This window comes from Neopelma chrysocephalum, unplaced genomic scaffold (assembly GCF_003984885.1).
Source record: "Neopelma chrysocephalum unplaced genomic scaffold, ASM398488v2 Primary Assembly neopelma1_347, whole genome shotgun sequence".
NCBI lineage: Eukaryota > Metazoa > Chordata > Aves > Passeriformes > Pipridae > Neopelma > Neopelma chrysocephalum.
In genome coordinates, this window is record NW_020898011.1 from 2,357,995 (window position 1) to 2,373,575 (window position 15,581).

General features: G+C 45.8%; 1 protein-coding gene across 1 annotated transcript in view; it reads right to left on the reverse strand.

Moving 5' to 3' along the window:
- HTRA1 (HtrA serine peptidase 1) overlaps positions 1-15,324 on the reverse strand; it is a 33,040-nt gene extending 17,716 nt beyond the window's left edge. Inside the window, exon 1 of the mRNA XM_027705679.1 lies at positions 14,842-15,324. Within this exon, the coding sequence (XP_027561480.1) occupies positions 14,842-15,295 (454 nt within the window). The 5' untranslated portion in view covers positions 15,296-15,324. The remainder of the gene's footprint in view (positions 1-14,841) is intronic.
- Between the last annotated feature and the right edge of the window lie 257 nt (positions 15,325-15,581).

Sequence of the window (15,581 nt, forward strand, 5' to 3'; positions counted from 1 at the left end):
CATATGCTCCACACAACCATACCCAAGGCATCCTTTCCACCTGAGGTCCATCAGCTCCATAGGGAGTGGATCCCATGTGCTTTGGAGTTACTGAGCCATCCCAGGACTATAAAATAGACAATGGGAGCACAAAGCTCTGCATTCCTGGGCAGTGCTGTAACAAAAGCTCATGGTCACCGAGTATTCAAGAGGGGTCAGTGGGATTTTCTAAAGCAACTGGACACCAAACTCCCATTGTGGACAGCAGAAAACTGTCTGCACCATCAGACATCTAAAGGTCTCTGGGAAAACCTCACAATTCTGACACAGCTCAAGCAGTTTGGGGGCAAAACTTCCCTTTTTAAAATTGGGAGCAACTGAGCAATTGGGAAGACCCCAGGGAGTTATTTTGTGTTTCTTTAGGGGCAAGAAAACCCCTTTGTTTTCACTTTTTTATCTGATGCCTCCATCTCATGCTATACAGGCACAAGCCAAACCTCCAACTGACTTGCAGATGAGTATTAATGTGTTGTGCTGCTCCAATCCACCCTTGCCATTGGGCTTCTAAATCAGTCCAGAGATTAAGCAATAAGCAGCTTGTGGGTGCTGTAAGTGCCTTTGGTGGTGTAACAGGACGATTTATTTGCAGAATTGCAGGAGACAGGACTATCCTATAAAATCATCCCAATACCAAAACCCTGAGTGCCCTTCATTGTTGGAAAAAACAGAGTGGAAAACTATGCAAATTTTCAAGTATATACTGGAGACAATAATGATTTGGGGATAAAACATCACTGCTTTTTTAGTACTATCCTAGTTTGATTCAGGGGTGAACGTGTTCCAATGCCAACCAGCACAAACTGCCCTCATGAGAGGGGTGGATGCTCAACCCAAACACTATCTGATCACTCAAGAACAGGGTTTTTTTCCTATTTATACCCTGTGAAGCATCTCAAGGGCTTTTAAATCCACTCAGTCATGAGCAGCAGCCACAGCAGTAACCACATAATCCACTGTGCAGTTTGGAATCACTGTCTGGAGATGTTTATCTGCTTTATGAAGCAGGAACATCGATCAGGAAACTTGTGCTCTCACCTACTCTCTTCCTCAAGAGTATTCAGTGCTTTCTCTGATTTACACATAAGCTGCCCTTGGATTTTACCCCAGAGAGGCATGAGGGCTTGCTGATAGACAAACATCAATTTACCAAAGGATTCATGTTGTCTATTAGAAATATTCAGTATCAAACAAGCCCCACCACGGCTATAAAGCTGACAACTATAATGGGGGTGTTTTGGAAAACTTCTAGATTGAGAACTGCAGTTTTGAATTGTTCACTCACATTAAATAGGTGCTTTGACAGACAATCAGATGGGATTAACATGAATTTGGGATAAAACACCACAGGGCACTACTGTATCCATCAATATGCTTTTTGATCACTGCTTATAAAGTGGTTTCGTCTCAACTACAATCCAGAGGTCACATCCTGCCCTTGGGAAAAAAGAGAGCTCCACGGATGAGGGAACTGCACAGGAAACACACAGCTTTTTTATTTTATGCCTTCAATCTTTTTAGCATTTAGCTATTCAAGAAGAGAAAGGTTGCCCAGGCTGTACATGGTGAGACTACAAATAATTCACCTCAGGGCTGCCTTCACTTGGAATCAGAGGCTACAAACGCCAGGATTTCAGAGACAACAGTATTTTGTGCATAACCCACCACCTCACAAAGCCCCAAAATGAAACTGCAGAGCGAAAAAAAAAGTTCAACATTTCATACTCTGAAAAAGTTAGATAATAAATACTGATTCATGGCACACTGACCCAAAAAGCTCACAGGAGCTCACCACGCCTGCCTATTGCTTATGTATTAGGAATTCCTGCATTGTGTAACAAAATTTTGCAACAGCTCTTGAACCCCTGCCCATTTAAATGGAAAACATACCTTTTTAGAGCAAATAAAAAACAGTCAAAGTACTATTCAGCTGAATTCATTGATGACCGTTAACCAAAAAAAAAAAATCTTATCAACTGGTCTTTGTCATCAGGTGATGACACAAAATCTGAAGGCTGTAGTAAAAGTATTAGCATGTGGAAAATTTCTTCTATCACTGAGAAAAATGAGACCAAAATGGGCACGTGTGCATCCATACCTTTTACCTATGAAGTAGATATTAATGCTCACCATAGCTAATTGCTCTTCAGGATTTCTGAGCCACACACATGGGAGCTGAGAGGAGAACTTATCTTTCCTACCAGCAACCACCACCGTGTAAAATTCTACCTTAGATTTTAATCCCAGCACAAGATATTACATGCAAGCCTAAAGTACCACAAAAGCACCAATATTACAAACCTAATATGAGCAGATGCTCATTCCTCAACCACCACGTGGTAGTTTTTCCAGCCATCACCAGCCACTGGAGAAGACAGAGGTGAAACTGGTAATTTCCCTGGAGATCCTTTCCTCTTCTCTCTAACACAGATGTTTTTCAGCTGTATAAAATAGCTCAGGGTCTTGGTAGAAAGCAGCTTTAAGAGTGGAATGGGTATAACACAACATCCTCCAAGTTTCCAGGTTTAAAGAGCTGGAGACTCTGCAGAGGTTTAGTGGACTGTGCTTGACTATCAAGCAACAAAAAGGCAATAGTTTTAAATTCCAGTTGATGATATGGTTTTTACTATTTAGTTCCCACTGCCTGCATATTTTCATACCCTTACCTAACCACAGACTCTTATCTATCCTGATTAACAGGTACCCCACAGATGGGTGGCCAACTTAATTCCGTGCTTAAGTTGATCCAAAAAATGCAGTTCTCTCAGTTAAAAACTGCTCCTTTGGTATAATCAGGGTTGAATTAATGAGAATAAAGTTTCCCTAATTTTCTGGCCTTTTTCTTTAAAGCACAACCTTCTGGAATTTTGTTATTAATATTTTCATTATTTTTAGTGTTTGTGGTTGGAGTTTTTTGTGGTTTGGTGGTGGGTTTCTTGGGGTTTGTTTTCCTTTGGTTGGTTGGTTGGGGTTTTGTTTTTAAATCATTGAGACGTGAGCTTGAATAAAGCTCCAGTTCCTAAATACCTCCAAGCTCTGACATTCAGATCTTCACAGACTGCTCCTCTTTCTATTTATATGCTGTGATTATTGTGTTTTGTAACGTTTTTATTGAACTATTGCACAATGCCCTAAATGCCCACAAGCAGGGCTAAGAAACCTTTATTAATTAAATTATAAAGATGACTGCTGTGAATTCAGCTAATGATAAAAACCTGACTTAAAAAAATATAAATAGGTTACAGCACGAAAAATTCCCAAGGCAAATAATTCTTTCAGGACTTCAAAGGTGTGCTGGCTGTCAGACTTTTCAAATGAAAAGGCAAATCTCTGCCAACTGGCATTAAAAGGACTAATACCTGTAAACAAACTGCTAGGAGGACAAGACAGAGTATCAAGCCACGAGAAAAAAAAGCACACCCAGCTGTAAACAACTGAAATAATTCAGTTTCATAAAGGGGAGCCAAAAAGCATATTAAGATCTGGATTCTGATTAGGTCATTACTCAAAGTGGCATGAATGCATTAATGCTTACAGCTCTCACATGCTGCTTTGGGTGATATTTTGAGCCAAACTGAAAAGATGCTTTGGAGATTGAAATCTTGTTAAAGTAACCCCTCCCCTTCACTTGGGAGAACTGTGTCTGGAAGGATCTTCTCTGGACATAAGTCTTTCTCTCATGAGAGCAGGTCTTCAAACAGTTTTAGGCACATCTCAGTCAGAAATGGATCTTTTCCCTGTGCAGTTTTCAGGTGTTTTCCCCCTTTCAAACAAGGGGGTTCTGCTCTTGTCCACCAGCACAGTTTGCTCTCCATCCTCTGCTTCCCGACTGCATCCAAAGCAGTCAGCCCGCATTGAGGCATCCCCAACATTCCCAGGTCTCCTTCCCACTGCCTGAAGTTAGAACCAACACAATTATCCCATCCAGTGGGGTTTTTTGTCTTAGATACAGTGAGGGAAAAGAGAGGCACGCCCCAGCAAACACCACAAAACTTCTGTCAGCCACCCTCAGCCACCTTGGTGTCACCACACCAGACATCCTCATGTCCCAAGTGAAAAGCTCCACATTCAGCCTGCAATCAAACCTCTGATTCCTTTTAAAAACAGCCAGAAACTTCCATTCCCGTTCAGATATTTAAAAAAAAAAACAAACCACCAAAAAACTTCCCCTGAAACAATAACCATCCAAACCAGCTGCAACGGGCAGTATTTGTAATTTTAGAACTGGTAAAGAGGATGCAAATTGCAGGGATGGTGGAGCACCACCTCCACGTTCATCAATAAAGATGCTTCACATTGGAAAAATGAAATGCCCCTGTCCTTGCAGGGGCATCAAATTGTAATGTCCTTTGGGTTTGCTTCTTGCTTGCACCTGAGCTGCACACACAGAGCCAGGAGGGCTCTGTCACCCCCACCCTGTCCATCAGATACAGCAACACCATCTCCACTGGAGAGGTCCCAGGGTCTACCAACAGCAGGCTGGTGCCAGGGGAAGAAAATGGGGCTTGGACCCAGGGATCTATGCCCATTCTGTCTTTTCCTGTTAACTCCATAACGATCAGAAGCGTGTCCATGAAATCCTCACCCAGTAACACACGGTACAGGCAGAGCCACCACAACCTGCTGAAGTTGATAACTAAAGATATTAAACTACCCACACTGCTGAAAATAGGTGATTATTTCTTCCTGTACTCACCACTTGCTCAAGGTTTTATATAGACACAGGTACACAACGAGGGTCTGAGAGCACAGCCTGGGTTTGGGATTCTCTGCAGAACGAAACCCAAAGGGCTCCAGCGCTCACGAAACCTCTGGGCTGCCAGAACCGGTGGCCACCAACATAAACCACAAACCACGTCGAGTTTTACTTGGAGAACTTCCACCCTCCCAAATAAAACTCCAGCCACTGGTGTTTGCACAAGCCCCCATTCATATATAGGAAAACTCTAATAAAACCTCTGACACTACCATGGGAGGCAAAAATCTCCAGCAAAGGTGCTCAGCTCACGCTGAAAACGGGGGTATCAACAAGCCCCCGCTGGAGAGAGACAAGGAAAAAGGGTGGGAATCTGCTGCCACACTTTTTTTTTTTTTCTAAATTACAGAAAACTGCAAGCCTAAATATGCCACTTCCTATTCAGGGGTAAATTGTGTAATGCACCAAAATAGGATATTACGCAATGAAAACACTAAGAAAATAAGAAACAACATTCTACGTGTCACAGGCACTTTGCTCAAGAGCAGCTCTTAGGTCAGTGGAGGGAATTTTAAGAAGTCTAAACCACAGCACCTTGTTAATAAAGATGCTATGACATCAGTTATTTTTCCCCTTGTATAATCCATGGAGGAGCTAAAGACCCTTCACAGATTTCTGAGAGGAAAAAATAATAGGCTGTGACAACCCTAAAAGCAAAAATATTTTCATAGCCCTAAATAATGGTAGAATAAAATGCTTGAAACCCCTCCAGACAGTGAACTGCTCAAATCTGGTATTCACTTGAAATATTTCCTGCAGCAAGAACCACCGCAAGATAAAGTGAGGATTTAAAGTAAAATCACTTTTTGCTGTGGACACACACTTGCAAAGGGAAAATGAAGTCCATTTTCATCATCATAATATTTAGATGATCAATTCTTTCTTGGCAGCCTTTAACGAGGACTTTGTATTTTCCCTGCTAACCCAAAAGCCTAAACCCATTCATTTTAATCACCGATTTTAAACAAGGCACAAAGAGCTGCCAAGCTAAACAAAACAGGGAATCTACACAAAGTTTGTGGAACAGAACAGCACTCAAATTAATGGTAGCACAGGACAGTTTTCAGACCAATGTGTGGTCGCTCACATAACATCTCACGTTTGAGCAACAAAATGAAGGCAATAAATTGCAGGTTTAAATTAATATTCTCAGAAACCAAAGCTGACTTTGTGGATTTGCAGGGAGATTTTAAGGTCCCTTCCAACCCAAACCACTCTATGACCCTGTGATTCTAAGAATGATCAGGCTCTATGGAGAGAATGACACATACAGAGCTCTTCTGAGTATACAAAACAAGAAAACAACTACAAAAAGTATTTGAAAATAATTAAATTGTAAAGCCAAGTCTTCAGAGAACTTTGGTCCAGCCTCTTTAGTCCACCTTCTTTCTTAGTGTGAATCAGACCTCTTTGGAATCCAATTCCTTAGTAACTCAAGGTCTTCTTGCCACTGAAAATGGGTAATGGGCAACATCTTCCTGCAATGTGCCTACAGCTTTCTTCTAGCATAATTTCAGATAGATATTCAAATTTTTAGCCAAACAGGAACTTTTCCTACCACATATCTACAAGGCTGAATAAGAGGTAAATTTAACACATACAGAATATCCTTGTTGCAACTCAACTGCTGAATTGCTGGGTAGATCAGATGGTTTGAAGGTTCTGCAGAGGAGGAACACCCTGTATGTGTGCATCTTGGTCTAAACTGTGTTACTCAGTCTCCACTGAACTTGTGAAAAGCGATTTGAATCCTCAGTGCCTTAGATTTATCTCTAAAATGGGCATAGCCCCTATTTTATCTGATGGGAACAGCCTTGGGCTTCAGCAACCCTTGCAGAACCTCACAGGGAGAAAATATGTATATAAAACCTCTCAGAAATGCCAGAAATTCTTTTATAAACCAAGTGCACGGGCTGCCCCTGCAAAATAGGCTCACAGTTATTACAGCAGCGAGCAAAAGCAATAGACCTTCAAACTGATGAGGCTCGAAAGCAACTGGGTGTGAGCTGGGAGGGCAGGAACCCAGAGCAGAGCGACAGCTCCATCTAACACAACAGGAAACTGCGATTCCTTCTGTAAACACCGGCGGTGAGGTGGGAGGAAACCCAGCTTGTGCATAAACAGCCGGGCCTGGAGCCCCGGGCTGGAGGAACGCGGTCCCGGGAGCAGGAACACGCCGTTCCCGGAGCAGCATTGCCATATTAATACAATGCTGAGCCCGGGCTCGTTGGAGATGACAAATTAATTGGAAGCCAGCAGCCCTCTGACAAAGGCACACGGCTCCGGGTGGCCGTGCCAGCGTCAGGATGAGGAGGGGAGGCAGCCTGCAGGGAGATGCTCAGATGCACAAAATAAAGGTGAGGAGCAATTCAGGACAAGGGCAAAGAGTGCTGAGCTCAAAAACTGCATTAACAGTCTGAACTGGAAACATTAAGAAATGTAAGTCAGGTAGTTTTGGAAAAAAGTCTGTTTGATTTCCTGCAGACAGCTGAACAGAACATTTCAGCCAACGGGTTAAAAAGGATGTATTCTTTTCTCTGCAGAAGGCTGAAAATACAACAGATGAGTCAGGAATAATTTCTCCTCTCCTTTATCCAGCCCTGTTCAGTCTGTGTCCCTTCCAAGTCGGGTCATCACCCTGCTTTACCTCCCAGCTCCACTCACCACAGGCAGAGAACCAGCAAAACAACCTCAAAATGCCCATTAAGTAACAACGATGTGGTAATTCCTATATCTGATGCCGAACCAACAGCTGTCCCGCCTTGAAAATGCCTCTTAAAATTATAAACCCATTAGGATCTCACTTTAAGTATGTGAGAAACTTTCACACTGCATCTTCAGAAGAAATCCCTGCCTGAGAGAGGCTTAGTTTCAACTTCCAGGAACCCTGGTATGAAGACACCAGGGAATAAAAACAAGTTCTTGTTATCATACTTCTTAAACATTTATTTCTCTGAGGAGAAACCTAAAAAAAGCTTCCTAAGAGGCTAAAAAAAAACAACTTCCTAAGATGCTGCTTCTCTGCAGCTGGAGAAGGCATTGATTTCACCACTTTGCTGTGGCAGGACTTTGAGTGACAGAGTTGATACACAGATACATTAAAAAGTTATCTATAGAAAAAGAAATATAGTAGAAAGTCTATAGAAAAACAAACAAACAAACCTGAAATACACACACCCCTCTCACTCTGGGGCATTGTGAGACAGCCACCACCACACAGCACCCAGCTTGAGGTACAGCTTCTCATGAAAGGTTTAAAGAGCAGGTTTCTCTTTCACTCTCCCAAATGCACATTTTAAACTGATATTTGGAGTTCCAGCTATTGTGTTCACTGCTCCCCTGTCAACATTAGCTACTTGGTGATATTTTTATCCACACATCTATTCTGCATTATTTTATGGATCATCTGAATAGTTTTCATATTTGAAAGTCACCTCAGCTTGCTCACTTTTAGTGTCTGAATACAAAAGAAAACAAGGGTTAGTCAGCCTTTACCTTCATAGAGGTCTACAGAGATACAGAAAGGGCAGACATGCCAAACAGTGTGTGTGCTGTCCTAGAAAAAGGAATGAATCATCCCTTTACCACCACAAATGTTGAAGCAGGAGATTCCTGGGGGGTTGTGTTTATTTTGGAGGTGGGATGGTGGGAGGGGAGAGAGTTGTTTGGGTTTCTCTTCCTTCCTAGCTCTTGATCCACCCGCATCTTCCCTCTTCCAAAATTACTTTCTGCGGATGCACATCGACAGATCATCGATGCTGTTTGCAGAGCAGAGCCAAAACTGCAGTCTGCAAGTTTAAGAAAGAGTAATGGAAAAGAAAAGTAATGGAAAATGGAGCAGCAATGCTGGCAAGGGGCAGAAAAATGAGCAGGGACTCATAAAAGCTCAGTTTGCTCTCGGCTCTGCTACTGGCTGACCTTGAGCAAAGCTCTTTATCTTCCCCTGCCCTAGATTCACTATCTGTGAAATGGGGTAACAACACCAGCCTCTGGAAAAATATTGTGAGCTCCTCCTGATGTTATCTCCTGCCATATAAACTATTTGCAAATTTTAGACCGCTGGGTAACTTCTATGCACTGCCCCTAGATTTAATATGCACTATTTAATCCGTCAGTTGTTTGTCAATAAATATATGTGCTAACCCAACTGCTACCAGAAACATGATGCAGTTTTTAATTTGAACCCCCTTAGCTCTGTCTCATTGGTATTTACAGTAACAAGTCTGCAAAAGTGGATGTAGGAACTATTCACTGCACATCCCTCTCTCCTGCCTCGCCAAAAAAAAAAGGTTTTACACGAGCAAGGAAATGGAAAGACTGAGAAACCCTGATGGGAAAAAATGACAGACACAAGAGCAAGGTTTGGTGAACTAATACCACACACAGTTTAAATGCCATTTACAGGCCACTGCTCACACTGACAGGACCAGGGACATCCCTGGTGCCAGCCTGCAGAGCTGCTGTGCAACAAAAGCAGAGGCAAATGCAGCTGCCCACATGTTAGACACGTCTGCTTTTTTTTTCCTCCAGAAACAAGCTCCTGGCAGAGCACTTGTTACAAACTGCACAACCCAGCTGACTTCCAACCTTGTGCTTCATCTCATCACTGCACCAGGGTACCCGATATTATCCCAGAAATTCAAGAGCTGCTCTGTCTGGCTGCCTAATTCAACTCCACCTGCCAAAATATGGTAGCTGAGATCTTCTCAATTCACTAAACAAGCTTAGGATGTTACAATTCACCTGTTATCTACAGGTATGAGGTCAACATCACCAGTTAGTATAAGATCAATGCATTATTTTATAGCCCTTTGATATAGGGGAGTTGAGACTTACTTTTTAGTTATAGTCTTCTCTTTGAGGCAGGACAACCAATTTGAAAATCACAATGACCTTCACTGGCAGGCAAAATAAAAGTCTTTCTTTTTTTCCTACATCCTGAACACAGCTTCCAAAATAATATTAGATATTCACTTGGGCCCAGTTACAAGCACAGTGGGATTTACTGCCAAGTCCAGCCAGGGATCCTAGAGGCCCCAGCAGCTTATGGGAGTGAGGAACAACTTTATTTACAACAGAAGTTAAGTTCCACACTATCCCAGTTTCTATTTCTAACGTTGCTTTCTTTCTGTCACTCCCAGCACAAGTAAATTCATATTTGAAAAATATTTTCCAGCTTCTCCTATTTCTTGGACAGCAGAGTCTTTCCTTTAACTGCTCAGGTTATGCTGCCTCCATCACATCCAAACTCTGCTTGACAACACTCCTGCTGCTTACTCATGGCCTTAAGTATTCCTGCTCAGTCCACAGGTACCTTTAAATTTCAAAGCCCAGAAGATGAAAGGATTGAATCTTTCCTGCTTCCAAATCTGTATTTACTGACTTGACTGTTTGAAGTCTGGAGACTGCAAAATTACTGGCTGCTCCCCGGGAAGGAAATCGAGATGTGGAGAGGGGAAAAGGTGAGTTTCTTCAGACAAACCACTTCTTACAGTTGCCTCCTCTCAGAGCCGAATACTTGGCTTTGGAAAAGCTTTTTAATCCCACACTTGGGAATTGGTTCTCTTCTGGAAATATGTTGCTATTTATTTCCATTGCCTTCAGCTGCCTCTTCCCTCCCTCTCCCTCTCTCTCTCTCCCTGCCTCCCCTTCTCTTGTTGCTGCAAAAGAGACTTAGGCAAGTCAGAAGAGAATGACATTTAGACCACCCAAACACAGTTACTGAGGGAGATAGAGGAAATTCAACAGCACCAGAGCACTCATTTGTGCATCCAGACCCTAAAAACCTGGTCCTCCTGGGTCATTTTTACTAGACTTGACACGTGCCAAGTAACCTGCCAAGGTCTCCCAGCATTTCTTCAGTGCACAAACCACCACTGGCCTGTTATTATCTTTCGGGAAACAGCTGAAAGCCTTGTTCATAACAACAGTATCAACTTTCCCTTGATAAATGTCTGGCTTAGCTCCCAACCTTCACGGGTTTCTCAGCCTGCCCTGATTGTTCATTCCTGCAAGGCTCAGCACTGCCAGTCCATTAGCACTATCACCACCACAGGCACAGGAATTCAGGCAGGTCCATCTCTTTCCCATCCTCTGCTGCACTGACCTCACTCTGATGCTGTTTTTGAAGGACTCAATTAATGACAAATGGTTTATTGACTGCAGAGGTCCTTTCCTCCTGCCAGATAATTACATAGAGTCACTTGGATGCAGCCTTGCCTGGCGCATTTCAAAACAAACTCAGCCACTTTGCAAGAATTTGAGTGATGGATTTTTTTTCCTTCCCCCTCCCTGTCTCTAGAACTGTAAAATAATGCGATGAAGAGAAATAGCAAAGGCTGTATCTGTTAGTGATAACACAGCTTTCTAGACTGAGAGTTACCCCTAAACTCACCTCTGCCTTCCCCCCAAGAAATTAAGATATACTTAAGAAATTAAGATATGCTTAATCTAAAGCCTTCCCCCCAAGAAATTAAGATATGCTTAAGAAATTAAGATATGCTTAATCTAAAGCATAAGAGCTCACATCAAACTCATGATATGACATCATGGTGTGAGCCACCTGTGACAGATGCCAGCGTGCTGAGGGCTGCTGACATTACTGGGATACCACATTAGACATAGTAAGCCCAATAAAAATATGAAAACACATAAAAACTGTTCAAAACCAGGCAGAGCACAGTTAGAAACTGAGAGCAACCACAAGGAACTTTCTTCTTCTTACTCTGGTTAAAGTTGAAAGGACAAATCCAGGTTAGTTTATATTTTACAGTGTGAAGAGCACAACAGGGAGAGAAGGGCACGCTGTCCTAAAACGGCTGCCAACACTTGTGGGAAAAGTGGGGAAGGGAAGAAGGTCTAGTTTCAGTTCTGTGTTGAACATTCTGAGTCTTCTTCCCTTGGTCAGCAGGAGGGATTTAAGGGCACCAAAAAACATATTTGCAGAAGAAAAAGAAAACATCCTCCCAGCACACTGAACCTCATCACACAGAATACCGAGGTCTCGTGGCGCTGACCTCGCTCCCGGGTGTGGGATGCTCTCACACAGCCATGATTTCTGCTCAGAGGACCTTCACCTTCTTTCTGTGCCTTGGTACTTTCAGGGAAGGTTTGTTTTGTGAAAGCCCTGCCCAGGCTGGTGCAGAACAGGCTCCCTGGTGCTGCAGTCACAGCAGGACGGGAACCGCCGGTTATGCCGCCCGTGGCCACAGCACAGCAGGGCAATGCTGGGAAGGGCTCCCTGCCCCAGACAGGGACACAGCACTAATGAAAGGGGTCGATGGGCCACCACACTCTGTCACCGTGCTTGTCACCTGCCTCACCTGGCCTTAACACAGGCAGGGTGTGTTTCACCCCACTCCCATCCCGCGCGCTCACCTCACTAATTCATCCAAAGCATTTCCTGGCTAAAAGCCACAGTTGGGCTTTCCCCGCTCCCTTTGCTGCCCCTGGGGTTTCTCCAGTTACAGCCTGGTTTGTCTTTTCTGCATGTCTGGGTGGCAGAGAGAGCTGTGGGCTCATCCTGCACCCCAAAAGAGCAGCATCTCAGTGCAGGACACCTGCTCTGCATCCATCCTCCCTGCAGGGTGTAGGGACGAGGACAGAGTAAGCTCTGAGGCTTGTGGAATTTTTCTTGAGTTTTGAAGATTCACAATCCCCATTTTGCATAGGAAAACATCCCCCTTATGGACACAGATCCAGAACAACCTGCTCCTGCCTCTCCCTCATCCTCTCAAACGCGGCTGGTGTTTCAACAGATGCCCTGGAAAACACTGAAGGACAAAAAGAGCACTGGGAATGGACTGTAGCAGATGAAAATTGAAAAAAAAAACCAAAAAGTTTTACTGTATTTTGTGCAATATACACAATATTGTACTTGACCAGCTACCGAAGCTGTGTGAAACTTAAAAACAACAACAAAAACTGCTTTACAAACACTTCCTCTACATCCCTATCTCCTCATTTCCCTGGGCCATTGCACTGTATTGCCTGAATTATTTATTTGGGTATGTTGCTATGAAAAAAATTACTGAAGATAACTCAATCTCTGGGTAGCAAAAGTGCTCCTGAAAATGAACTGAAAGTAAAATTAATAATTAACAACTCTTAAGGAGCCAAATATTAGGCAATGGCTTTTCAAAACAGCAGTTCAAGCGCTTTACAGCCTTCTCTCCATTCCCGTTTATTTTAGGTTCTTTACATATAAAAAAAGCTTTGCTGGCAGCAACTGTTTGGTCTGGCCTAGGGATAAACAAGTGGTACTGGTTGGCTTCTCCAGCACTTTCCTTTTGTCCCTGGTGATGCAGAAAACAAGCATTGCTCCAACCAGAGGTGCAACAGGGCAAAATGATTGTCTGGCCATGCTCATGATGGATCTGTGACAGCAGAGCTTTCCCAGACAAGGTCCCTGTGCAGCCTGTGCATTTTCTGCACAACCCTCCAGAGGCACGTACTGATCTCAGCTCAAACACAGCCCCAGTTCTGCAAACCTTCAGCAGAAGAGACTGAGAAAACAATATTGGTTTCATGAATCGAGAATAAAAACCACAAGGCATTATCTTATATTGGAGGTCAGGAAACTGTGGCGTGAAAGCTTTAATTGTCTCCAATGTCAGCAAACGCCAGCGACGACGTTCCACGGAGCACAACGCAGCTTTGACACCGAAGGGAAAGGCAGGGGGACAAAAAATTGATTGTATCGATACCAAAGCTCCAAGTTTGATTTGTAACACGGGATCAGGATTTTGCCTGAACATATACATCAGAAGATTCTTTTGCTGGAGAAGTAACGACTAAACAGAGCAAAAGATGTGTTTTTTAAAGAAAGAAGTGCAAAAATGGCACAACCTCTACAAAAAGAACGAATCCTCACTGAAACAGCGCTGACTTACTAAAAGATGACTACTTCAGAAATAAAGACTTAATTCATGCTAATTTTTAATATTACCCCCCTAAAGGTGCTGAATGGCTTGGAAGGGATACACAGCCTTGGCTTACGAGGTTTAATCCAGCCTGTATTAGGGGCTGCATCTTGTGACGATCATCCCCTGTTTATCCCAGCACGGTTTTGCCTCGCTGTGTGTCACATCCTGCACTCACCATTCCTACAAGACCGAACACTTCACTGGGCTGCTCAGTCCAGCCCCTCCAGCTGCTGAGCCACAGTTTCGTAACCCAGCAATGTCTTTTCGTACGGTTTACAAATATTTCGCATCCGTCCTGCAGCTCTAAGTGCTCACGTTACATCCGATTTTAACTACACTGACAACTAAGAATGGCGAAGGAAAAAAACCACTAGTTAAATTGTTACTTATCGCAGACACCTCCATCCTCAAAAAACCCAAACAAAAACAAACAACGACAAAAGAAAATCCAAACAAAAACCCCCAGAGTCAGCTTGTCACGTTGTTACAGGCCCCCCCCCCTTTCCAGCAAGTCTATTACTAATAATCAGAGCGCATCTGCTAAGCCGGGCCAAGGCAGGCAGCTGCCTGCTCTGCCCACCCATTTGCTCCATCACATCCGAACGGCTCCTGCATTCCTGGCTTTATTCCCCGCGGCATTTCCCTGTGACAAAGCGCGCTGGATGGGAGTGCGCCCGAGTTATTTCCCCAAACTTTGCTGGAAGCGCACGGCCGGGCTCGGGTCTGCACCCCTGCCCACTTCTGGGGGTTTGCAGCCGCTTCCCCCAGTTTCGAGCCCGGAGCCATCGCTCCTCGGAGGGGTGGAGGGAGACGTTTAAGTCTGGTACAGGATTCTTTCCCCCTCGGCTCTTGGCAGCGGCGCACAAACACCGCATTCTTGCTCTAGTTTCTCGCTGAGCTGGAGCGCCGGACTTGAGCCCAGGCCAACCCTTGTCTCCGGCCCCTCTCTGCGCTCCCTGCCCGGGACGGCGCGGTCCCTCCTCCCGGCGAGGCGGCGGCAGCACCGCCCGGGGACGAGGGATGGAGATGATCGCGCTGAACCTCAGCACCTGCCGCCCCCCGGGACAACCCTCTCCCGTCCCGAACCTCATCGCTTCAGAGACAGCCCTCACCCCCCTTCCTTACCCCGCCCGCAGGCTCCGCGCTGGATGGCGATGATGGGCGGCTGTCCCTGGCGCTCGGCTCGGCGGCTGGCGGCTCGCAGCTGGCAGGGGCTGGCGTAGGTCACGGCATCGCTGCCGCACACGGGCTCGCTGCTGGAGCACTGGCAGCGCCCGGCGGCCGCCCGCTTGCGGACCGTGGCCGAGGCGGGGATGCCGGCGCCGGGCGGCACCACGCACTGCAGCCCCTCTCCGCAGGGCGGGCCGCCGGTCCCCGCGCCCCCGCACGGCTCGCCCTCCTCCGCCCCGCACACGCGGCAGCAGCCGCAGGAATCCAGCACGGGCCCGCCGGGGCAGGACGCGGGCAGCGCCGGGCACCGCGACCGATCGCAGCGCTCGGGGCAGGCGGGCGACGGGGCGGCGAGGGCGGCGGGGAGCAGCAGCAGCAGCAGCAGCGGGATCCAGCCCCGCAGCGGCATCGCGGCGGCGGGACGAGGGCAGGGGACGAGGGGCGGCGAGCGCGGTGAGCGCGGCGGGGGCCGGGCAGCGGCTTTAAGCGGCGGCGGGGCGGGGCGGAGCGGGACCGGCCCCCCGGGCAGGGACACCCCGCACGGCCCCCCCCCGGGACCGCAACACACCCCCCGCCCCGCCGCTCTGTCTCTCGGGGTCAAACTTTCTGGGTCCGCCCCAGCCGCGCGGAGCGGTTCGACTCGGCGGTGAAAGCGCCGAAATCGGCGATTAAGAGCGGTGGGAAGGGTGATAACG